General features: G+C 24.5%; 1 protein-coding gene across 1 annotated transcript; it reads left to right on the top strand.

Annotated features, from left to right (window-relative positions):
• Positions 1-8384: 8384 nt before the first annotated feature.
• On the top strand, positions 8385-11456 carry LOC145845217 (transmembrane protein 208-like). Its single transcript, XM_082952643.1, has 6 exons — positions 8385-8449; positions 8618-8725; positions 8853-8912; positions 9173-9276; positions 10612-10696; positions 10946-11456. Exons 1-6 carry the CDS (start codon positions 8447-8449, stop codon positions 11072-11074), a joined length of 489 nt encoding a protein of 162 aa, XP_082808769.1. The 5' UTR covers positions 8385-8446; the 3' UTR covers positions 11075-11456.

Genomic DNA, 11456 nt, shown 5'->3' with positions numbered 1-11456 from the left:
GTAAAAACAAGTTTGAAAAGTTACTTTGAAGTCATGTATAAGTTTACTTTTCTAAAAAAATACTATTGGTCAAAATCTCAAAGTAAAAAAGTGTACTTTATAGTTTATAAAAAATCATAATTAAGTAATATTGGAAATACATAAATTAATTTTAAATTTAAACTTTAAAAAACGACTTTATAAGATGTTTTAATTATTTTTAATTGTGAATTAAAACAGACTGAACGAATTTTTCAAAATACTTTTTAAACTTGTGTCTAAATCGATAAAAGTACTGTAACACTGTTAAATTATTTACCAGTTCTACTTTGCTCTTAGGATTCTGAATGATTTAAACTAGAAGTAGGCAACGTTGTTAATAGCCTCAACCTAGCTCGCTAAGTTGTAACTTCTAACCCGCCAGTTATATTTTAGCTTAAAAACAAATAGTTAGCGTAGATAAAAAATAAAATTAAGATTAATGCGGTCTTAATTTCTTATCAATGCCTTCACAAGACAGTAGTTTTGATTCGATGGCAATTTATAACAGATGTGCTTTAGAAGAGTTCGGTTTTATGTTTGTAATATATTTTTTTTAATAAAATCGAATATCAAATTTATTTTTTAACCAACCGTTTTTTAGTTAACTTTACTAGCCGGAATAAAAATGCCCGCTCATTTTAAATAAAGAAAATTTAGATGGTGAAATTTTAAAGGCTTGATTCACTTCAATCAATAAATGTATTGAATATGAAAGTCTAACAAGATTAAATCATAACAACTTCTTTTTAATATATATTTAGTATTTGCATAATAATATTAATCTAACGATTCTAAAACTTACTAATAACATACTTTTATATGCCAAACTAAGAAAAAACTTACAAGACAGTTCCAACCATAACTTATCAAGTTTAATTTGAAGTTTAAAATAACTCAAATTGAGATATTCTAGGATAATAGCTACTTTTCAACACACTAAAGTTATATATTAACAAAAAAATATGTTTTATGTTTTTTCAACAAATCAAAATAATGTAAACTAAAAGTTTAAAAATAGATACCGGTTAAACCAAAAGATAAACAAGTTAAAAGCAATATAAATACTTTATTTCGAAGTTACAATCAACTGTCACTTTAGTTAAACAAAACATTTAGAAAAATTGAAGACTAAACCATCAAAAACAGTTATTGTATTTTGAATAAAAAAAAGTATTTATAAATTAGTTTACTTTTTATACTTGGCAGTTGACATAATCACTGGTTTGTTATGAAAACGAAAAGAACTGAATTTTTACCACTTAGTATTAAGTGCCTTTTTAATATAGAACCATTAAATAAGAACTTAAAAAAAAACGTTATAGCTAACATGTACTTGATCTCTAAATTATCAAGATAATTTACTCTGGACTAAAATATCGAATGACAAAACCAGGACAACTTTTAAAGATTCCATGTTGTTCTGAGAGATACTTTACAAAAACAAAATTAAATAAATTAACCATAGTAAGCCTTTATGAAGTTATCACTTTAATGTTTTTAAGGAATATACTGATGATTACTTTTTATACATACTCCTTACCTTACTTAGTATGTTGATTGGTTTCTATTGAAACTGGTCAGTCTAAATCAGGGCTTCCCAAACAATTTTCAAAGGCCCCCTTTAGAAAAATTAAAAAACAATGGCCCCCTCCAACAAGATATCTCAAAAAACTACGATTTAAACCTACTAAGTCCATTTTTAAAATCTTTATCATCAACTCAACAATACCTAGTCTAAATTTCAAATCATGGCCTTATGGCTCCCCCTTTTACGGCTTGTAACACTCTATTTCCTTTTCATAATATCTGTATAAGCTTCAAAACTACCATAAAAAACATTTAAGACTTTTTTTTGCTTTTAATCATCAATTTCAGAATGTTTAGTGTAAGTTTCGAATTTATAGCCTCGTAGCTGGCTCATCCTTTTACAGCTTGTGGCGCCCTAAATTTCATAAAAGTTTTTGATAAAGTCGTGTATAAGTTTCAAAACTACTATTAAAAACGCCTAAGACCTTTTTTGTTCTTTGTCATGAACTCCAAAATATCTAGCGTAAGTTTAAAATGTTGACTTTATGGCCCCATTTTGGCCCCTTTGCTGCTCATGGCCTCCAAGGAGGCCATTAGGCTCTGTTTTGGAATTCTGGTCTAGATAATATTATTACGCTGTATTGTAGGTTAACAGTTAGTTTTGTCCTTGGTAAGACCTTAACTGTATCTAAGTGGTGTACTACTTGATAACCGAACTTTTTTTCGTGCACCAGTTTCTATGATCAACTATATTATCAACTATGTATCAAGCTCTTTTTTATTGGCGTTCAATAATTTTTTTTTGCAGTTGTATTATAGCCTATACTAGGTATTTAAAACTGTTAAAACTTATGAGTTTGAAATAAGTTAAAACAATATTTGTTTAACTTAAGGCAAATATTTTTTAATTTAACGATTAATCTACTATTTATTATTTATAACACGTACTTAAAATTTTGTACCTATTACAAGTTCATTCTTCTAAGTATAACTAATTTCTTTAAACTTAAGTTCTATTTTTCAGCTAACGAATCAAAGTTACAGGTCCTATTTTATATTCTGTGTTTCTTTAAATCTTAAGGAAAAGTTAGAATTTAAAAAGCTAATAAATTAGTTGAATATTACGTTTTTAATTACTTTAAGTAAATAACAAATAATAAATTTCACCACACGACCAATAACAACAGCATCTGAGACAACCTACGACCGGTTTCGTCCTTATTAGAATTCATTAGGCAGGCATAGTCGCAAGAAACCGCTGTTGAGATCTTACCAAGCGGGCTTAAGTACAAAGTACTGAAGCGACTATTTGTGGGTTAAGTTAAAACGTTTGTGGGTTTCTCGCGACTATGCCTACCTGATGAGTCCTAATAAGGACGAAACCGGTCGTAGGTTGTCTAGGATGCTGTTGTTGTTGGTAGTATGGTACAAGTCATTATTTATTATTGAGGGCGCCAACATCTCAACTTTGTTGATGATTGCCGAAATAAATATTTGTTAAAGTAAATATAAAATAGTTAAATCAATGACCGTGAAGTCGTTCTCTACACCAAGTCCTTTGACCATATTTAAGCGCCGATATCTTTAATTTTTTAAACGTGTTCAAGAACTAATTTTTATAGTTAACAATAGTCTAGTCTCGACTAGATTATAACTTTAGTGTCTCTGAAATCTAACCCAGTTTTGTATTAAACATTTTAGTATTTCACGTTGTATGAATGTTTCATTGTAGTATTCAAACAAAAACAATAATGTAAAAAATAAGAGTCATAACAAAGTTTTTTTTGACCCAAAGTTAACATTTTGAGTACACAAGTTTTTAGAATATATATTTTGAAACTAAAAACTTATGTTGAAAAAATAAGTTACAATTTTAGCTTTAACATGCTGTTGAGTTTCATTTCAAATCTTATTAAGAATAAATTTCTGTATAAAACAAGTTTGAAAATTTTTGTAAACTTTTTTTTTTATGGTAATAAAACATCAGTCTCAAACTCTACCCCTTGCAACAATAAACGTTTTCTGGGGAACTTAGCTTGTTTTGTAGTATTTTAAAACTAAAATCAGGTAAGTATGGGAGAGTGAGTATTTCCTAATGTTTTTCTACGCTACCTTAAAAAAAAAGTATTTTAAAAATCAAGTTATTATTTTTTATTTATTGAAGTGGAAATGGATCATAACTTTTAATAATTTAGTCTTGTATTTACATTTTAAGTTCAAATACTAAGTTTTCGTGTGATATTAAACTTTTTGCTAGCTTTTAAGAATAGTTGACTTGTGATTTTTTTTTGTTCTGTTACATTACTTACTAAATTATATAAACTCGATATAAATTTTCAGTTAAGTAAATGAAATTTGTTGATCAATGACTAGGGCATTTGTTTAACCCAGAATCATAGAGTTTAAAAAATTATACAAAAATAAAATAAAAAATCCTTAAATTTTTAATTTTTTTTTATATAAAACAGGGTAGCCATTTAACCTGTAATCCTTTTATTTCAAAATACAGGCAAAAAACCTTAAGTTTTCAAAAAAAGTTATTTTAACAACTGGAAAAACTTTGAATTTTGAAAAGATTGTACATGTAAAATCATATTAATTAAATAAGGAACAACTATTATAAACAAAATTTTTATTTAATTTAGATTTTTTGTGTTTTAAACCACATTAAAAATACATTACAGTATCTTTTTAGTAAATTTATTTTATTTAAAACATTTTTTAACCTTAAAATTAAGATCTAGATGTATCAAAATCTTGGTTTTATAATTTTGTATAAAAATATAAAAACAATATTTTTTATTTCTTTTTTAAACGTAAGTGTGTAATTATGGATTATCTTATTCATAAGTCCTAAATTACCTTAAAATAGACATTGAAAAGCATTTTTTTGATATTTATTGACAAACTTTGAAAAAATATTTAAAAATAGAAATAATAAAGATTCTAAAGTTCTTAACTTTTCCAGAATAATTATTTAGTTAAAGTTTTATTGTTAATTTATAATTAATAATGAACTACTGAGTTAAACATCTATCTTCTATTCACACAAGTTAAGTATCTCAGTACTTACATTAAAAAAAATTTAGCTCTTTCAAATGTTCTTTTAATAAAACAAAAAACCTCACAGAAGCAGTACATAAACCTTATCTTTTTTAACAATTGCCTGTGATACAAACACCATTAAAGCCTGTTTTATTTTACATTTGTAATATTTTATCATGTATAAAAAAATTGTGCTTATCAAATTATTGAAACTCACTTGACTATTTTAATTAATTTAAAATATGATCATTTATATTTTATTATTTGTTTTAAAATTTGAGTTTTAACATTTGGGTTTTCTTATGAATTAAAACTAACACTTATAAGAAAGTTATAAGTTTTGTACAACCAATATGTTAGCTAAGGGTTGCACATGAATATTAGTTATTTTAGTACTTATAACAAAAACATGCTTGAGACAAAAGTTAGTAGTGTTCTGGTATTTTAAAGAATCTAAACAAGTGATGTAGATTAAGGCCATAGGGGGGTAAGTTATGTTTTTTTACAAGTTGATCTTATTTTATAGAGTTTTTTTTCTAAGCTTCAAAATGCTTTTTATCGTTTTAAAAAGTTCGAATTTTTTTAAAAGATATGACCAGTCAAAGTCAGACCGCATAATAGGTTCCCTATGGGAAGGGAAAACTAAAACAGTGAAAAAAGACTATTTTATTTAAAATCTATCTCGTCCTACATTTTTCAAGTAATCTTCTTCAAACTTTCACAGTCTAATCTTTATAAAATAACAAAAAAAAAAAACATTACTGTGGAATTAAAAAAAAATTGTTATAATAATTTTTTTTAAATTTTTTGATAACATTTTTATTTTTTAAAATTATTAAAACTCATAAGTAACAATTTTTTCCTTTTAATATAAGGTACATTTCCTAAAAATTTGAAGAAGATTGCTTGAAAAATGAAGGAGGAGATATATTTTTATTTAAGTTTAAAATTTGAGAAAATTGACCCCAAAAAATGTGCGGTCCATACGTTTGTATCGGAAACTAATTACAAAAAATGAAATATCTCAAAAGTTTAATTATATTTTTCAATTCTATAAAAACTGGCTTGTAGTTTGTATTTAAGCTTTCATATAAAGACTTAAGTTAATTTTTGTAAAAAAAAGTGTTGGACCCCCCACCCCCTATGGCCTTAAACAATGATGGAGCACCAAAAAAGTTCATGGTGTAACAATCAGGGTGGCCATTTTAAATTAAACCTAAAAAACATAAAATTTAATACTTTCAGAAAAAAAACATGGAATTATAACCTAAAATCAATAATCTAAATAAGGAATAATTTTTATGTGAAATAACTAATGTTAAATTAGATTAAAAAATATACATCATTCTGAGTCTTATCCTTTATAAAACACATTTTAAATGAAATATTACATTAACTTCTGCAATTATAAACTATAAAAAAAATTAAACTCAATTTAATATTCTACTTAAAAGAGACAATAAAAAAACATGAATTAAAATCATAAAACTCTAAAGAACTTTATAAAAACAAGTGGCCACCCTGATAGGGCAACAATTTTGTCTGCAAAACCTGGAATTTGATACTTTTGACATACCTGGAATTTTAAACATTTTTAAGTTAAATAAAAAAATTTATATAAGATTAAACATTGTTAAATAATAAAAAAGGTCAAAATGTTTATAGTTTTTTTAATTTAAAACATTTTTAAAATGACATTACAGTTATCTTTTCAGTATTTTTATTATACTGAAAACATTTTTACTTTAGATTTTATTTTCTACTTAAAAGGAACAAGTAAACTTGTAATTTGAAAAACCTCAAAGGAACTTATCAAAAATTGGTAGCCTCCCTGTTTGTATAACTTAGAAAAAAATAAAGAGTTCATTTTTTCAAGTGACCATAGTATATTTGATAGATGCAATTTAAAAACTTTTAAAAATTAATGGTTTTTGTACAAAGTCTAATTTATCAAGGCTTCAATAGTTTATGAAAAAATATTAATTTGATATTCATAGCAAAAGTATCTCAAATTAAGGCCATGAAGGGTTCTACACTTTATTTTACATAGATCCAAAATTATATCCTTTAATTTAGTTTAAATAGTGAAAAGTTTTGAATACAAGAGCATTGAAAAGAAATGTATCATTGCCAACTTTATTTGAATTTTAAGAATTAACTGAAATTTTTTATATTTTTATACAGTTAACCTCAAAATACCAGGAAATTCCTTTCATTCAAAGAAAATCCTATTAAAACATTAAATAAATAAATATGTATATATATATTATAAGATGTAACGTTAAAAGGTATTAAATCCTGGAGATCCTGATAAGCTAAGCTTGTCGGAATATATACCACAGATGTTTTTGTGTTAAAACTTTATTCTGACTATCGGCGTTTCACTGCTCTCAAATAAATTTAAGAACAGATCTACAGAGTCTATAAAATATTAACACACATTAGAAAAAAAGCATGTACAATTATGTATAGTGTTTATGTGGAATAAAAACATAAAATTATAAGATTGTCTACAAAAACAAATGTCTTTTTTGAGGTTAGTGTTTGCTTTTATTAAACTTGTATTTTTTGTAGACAATTTTATAATTTTATAGTTTTATTCCACATAAACACTATACATAATTGTACATGCTTTTTTTCTAATGTGTGTTAATATTTTATAGACTCTGTAGATCTGTTCTTAAATTTATTTGAGAGCAGTGAAACGCCGTTAGTCGGAATAAAGTTTTAACACAAAAACATCTGTGGTATATATATTATATATATTAATTCAAAAAAAAGTTTGACTTTTGGTTGGATTAGTCCAAGAAAATTTAAATACAGTTGCTTAAAAACTTGGGAAGATAGCCTTTTAATGAAATCATTTTTTTTAATTATTTATTTATTCCACTGTAAGAAGCCTATTGAAGTTTCCAACAGTGTAACCTTAAAATCTCAAAAACTGTTTTAAATTTAAAATAAGTAAAAAAAAGCTACTGCTAGCTAATTTTAAAATGATTAAAATACAATCAACTTGTAACAAAAATTTCTACCCTCTCTTCCCCATGGCCTTGATCAAGGTTGCTCAAAAACTATTATAAGCTATGATTTCAGATTTAAATAAGTTCTTAACAATAGTTACTTCTATTTTTTAGCTCACTTTATTTATAAGTTTATTTTTAGTATTAAACCTTCTTTGTTTATGTAAGCATTTTATTAAGTAATTCTTAATACATACTGCCACTTACAGTAAGAAAAAACATTTGACTGTGACTAAATTTAAAAAACAAAAAAACAATTTATTATTTATTATTTAGTTTTAAATTTACATTAAAAATATATTTTTAAACACTTGCAATTTATTAGTCAAGGCTGTGATTAGTTTGTGACAATTAACTTTTATAGCACATTTTGAACATATAAAATTGTTTTGTTACAGTACAAATATTTTACAGTAGGTTTTATTTTGACAGGCATTTAAATTATTTAAGTTTTTATTTTATTGATTTATTTATATGTTATAATTTTAGTATTTAGCCATTAAAAAATAATCTTCAGAAAACTTTTCATTGGTTTAAAAACAAAGTTATAATTTATATATAAATCACTTCAATTAGTTATATGTAAAATTGTTATCAATAAACTTAATAGTTCGTAAATAGTTTGTTTTGCAAATTTTAGTAAGCCATTTTAATTGTTAAGTAGTATATTTTTTACTACTTACTAATTAAAAAGGTGGTTTATAACTATTGTATATAAGTGTTTTGAAATTTTAGTCTATATAACTATTTAAGATAAACTTATAAAATTATAGTGTAACAAATTTTTAGAAATATATTATTGTATACCAAAAGTCTGATACTGATCAAGTATAATGGTAAGTTTGCTTTAGTAATCTAAAGTTTTTTAATATTGTACAACTCTTTAAGTTTTGTATAAATCACAAAATTCTTATTTAGTTTTATTTATTAAAAATTATTCTTGATAATTTTATTGTACCAAAAGTTTAAATTTTGGTATTTAATCCATTTTAAAATTTTAAAAGATGCAATCAAAAAAATCTGGAAAAGAAGCAACTAAAGGTAGTAAGCAAATTAAAGAAGAGAACCTATCAACATACGTTTTTTATCAGAAAACAATAGTTTCTGTTTTAGTTAGTTTACCTTTTTTAGGATTTAAAAAAACGAGTTTTATTACTTTAGTATTAATTCTGTTTATTTGTTTATACTTTTACATTCTGTTTTATTTGTATAAAGTATTTAGACTAACAATTTCTTTAGGTATTCACATTATTTTGTCAATACTTTTGGTGGGCAAACAATCTCTGTTGGGTGAATCATGTAAGAATTTGTTTAAATTTCCAATCTTTTTAGTTAAAAAACTAAAACATTATTGTTACTTAAGTAATTTAATGAAAGTAAAATTGTTAAAAAAAGTTATTTGTACAGTTTTAGAATAATTTGATTACTCATAAACATAATTCAAATATTTTTATTTAGCTTAATGGTTTATGTAACGTTTTAAAGTTTATACTGTTTTTATTTTATTCACTATTAAGCTGTGTATATACAAATGAAAATAAGTTTTTTTTTCTACTCAGGTCGCTTTTGCCATTTCATTGTTGGTTTATTTTGTGTGTATTTACACAATAAAATCTATGGTCAGCTCTAATCTTGACATCAATGCTGGTTCTGGTGTAGCTGAGTGAGTTGTATAGAATGGCTACATAATAATTCAGCTTTTTAGAAATTTATGTATAAATTATTTACTGATGTGATTTAATTATTATCTTTTAAAGATTTTATTTGACTTTATAGTGGAATATTAAACAATATAATCTAATAAAATATAAGTTTTAAGTTTATTAAGAATGTTAGTATTTTATTTAATTTCTACCATGAAACTCTGAAACTTTGATCGCTTGTATCTCAAAAGGTAAATTAAATTTTAAAAAGATGTAATGAGTAGCTCGTAGCTTAAGTATTTATCTAAAAACAAGACTAAATAAAGTGGTTTACACTCTTAGCTTATATCCTTTTAAATTTTAATCACAATTTATTAAACTTTAAAGAAAAAAAAATTGAAATGTGCAAGTGTTATTAAAAATAATTAGATAACTTTACAAAAAAGTTAATTTTATATTTTTCATTATTAGCTAAGCTGAATGTTGTTTCATGAGCTATCAAAGAAACTTTAAAAATATAAGTGATCAAAGTTGGAAGTTTCAATAGGTTTTTTATGAAAGACGTAAATTAAAAAGGCAAAAAAGGTTTTCTCACTAAAAATCAATCTCCAACGATTTAAGTTGTCAAGTCAATAATTTAAGAACAACTTGCACATGACATATTTTCAAACTGAATTTATACTTTTGATAACTTTTTTTTATCTGATTCTTACAAGTTATTAGTAATATTGCAAAGAACATGTCTTATAATAGTTTAGGTTTAAAGAATTAAAATAAAGGACAATGTTAATATTTGTACACGTCCTTAATTCTTTTGATAAACTGACGTGTTTAATTTTTCTGTTTCTAGTTATCACTACTTAGTTTTTAGTTTTTTAAGTTATAGTTTTAGTTTAAAAATTTCAATAATGCTATCAGAACTATAAGATTAGCTCAAATGATATAAATTGCTTAGAAGTACAGCTAGTGGTGTGTAGCTAGCAAAGATATCGTGTTCATTTAGGAAGTAACAGCTACATATGCTTACCCACAAATTTGTAACTAGTGTGATAAAAAACATAATTTATATTTTTTAAAAGTATTAAGCTTTGTTAATAAATTTTCTTTGATGTTTTTCAAACAGAGTTGTTAAGATTATTTTTATAGTTTGTTAGTATTTACTTCTCGATCTCAATATACGTAATAAGATGCAATTGAACACAAACTGATTGTTAAAAATAGACTTCTGCTTATTGTAACTTATTTTATTTTTAGACGATTATTTTTTGCTAAAACTGTTGCAACTTTTTTTGCATAACATCTAAACCTCTTAAAGTATTTTAAAATATATATTAAAAGTTTAACTTTTATTTCAGGCACATAAAAGATATTTTTGGCATCACTATATTTTGCCAGATGCTTAGCAACTTCAGTCTGTATTTCCTACTAATTTGGTTCATAGTAAGTTCTGTTATAATTTTGTTTATTATTTGAAATTAGTCGATCGTTTACCTAATAGTTTTAGATTTTTTTTCATAAGCAAGCATAAGCATTTGTATTATAAAATGAATTTAATAAGGAAAAATAAAAGCATTTATACTACAGTTTATCACAATAGCTAAATTTAATCCAAGACTCAGTCCGTTTAAACTAGTTTTTGATTTTCAGTGCATAGTCTTAGTTTAAACTGAAACTTTTATGTTTTTACAGATTCCGATTGTTGCGTTTTACAAGCTATGGACTAATGTAATTGCTCCATGGATTTTCCAAGAAGGTCCTCCTGAGCTTACTGAAAAGCAAAAAAGAAAAATGGAAAGAAAAACTTACAAGAGATATTAGCTTCCATATGTAACTAAAACTTCGTTTTTTTTTTCTAGGATAAATTTTATCTAAAGAATTTATTTATTTTAAAATATGAAAAAGGTATAAATTCCGTATGATTACTATTTATTCATCTCTGATTATATAGGTAAATGTTTTTGTAAAGTATTTCTTAAAATGTTATTTAATTTTCTTTAATGACTGTTAAATTGTACGATATTATCTGACTATTAGTATAATTACTAGTTTTAAAAGAGTTTCCAAAAAAAGAGATTTTTTATATATTTTTCTTTAAAGAGTATTTAGATTATAAATAAAATCATTACTATTTTGTGTCAGTAAGGCCAATATACTTATACTTGCAACACGTTTTATTTGTTAGAAAAAAAAACTTTTGTAA

This window comes from Thalia democratica, chromosome 1 (genome assembly GCF_965202585.1).
Source record: "Thalia democratica chromosome 1, ktThaDemo2.hap1.1, whole genome shotgun sequence".
Classification (NCBI taxonomy): Eukaryota; Metazoa; Chordata; class Thaliacea; order Salpida; family Salpidae; genus Thalia; species Thalia democratica.
This window is presented reverse-complemented; position numbering and strand designations above follow the sequence as displayed.

Coding starts and splice junctions, on each gene's coding strand:
- LOC145845217 (XM_082952643.1), top strand. Junction 8,913..9,172: donor ATCTCTGTTGGGTGAATCAT/GTAAGAATTTGT, acceptor TTTTCTACTCAG/GTCGCTTTTGCCATTTCATT. Junction 10,697..10,945: donor TCCTACTAATTTGGTTCATA/GTAAGTTCTGTT, acceptor ATGTTTTTACAG/ATTCCGATTGTTGCGTTTTA.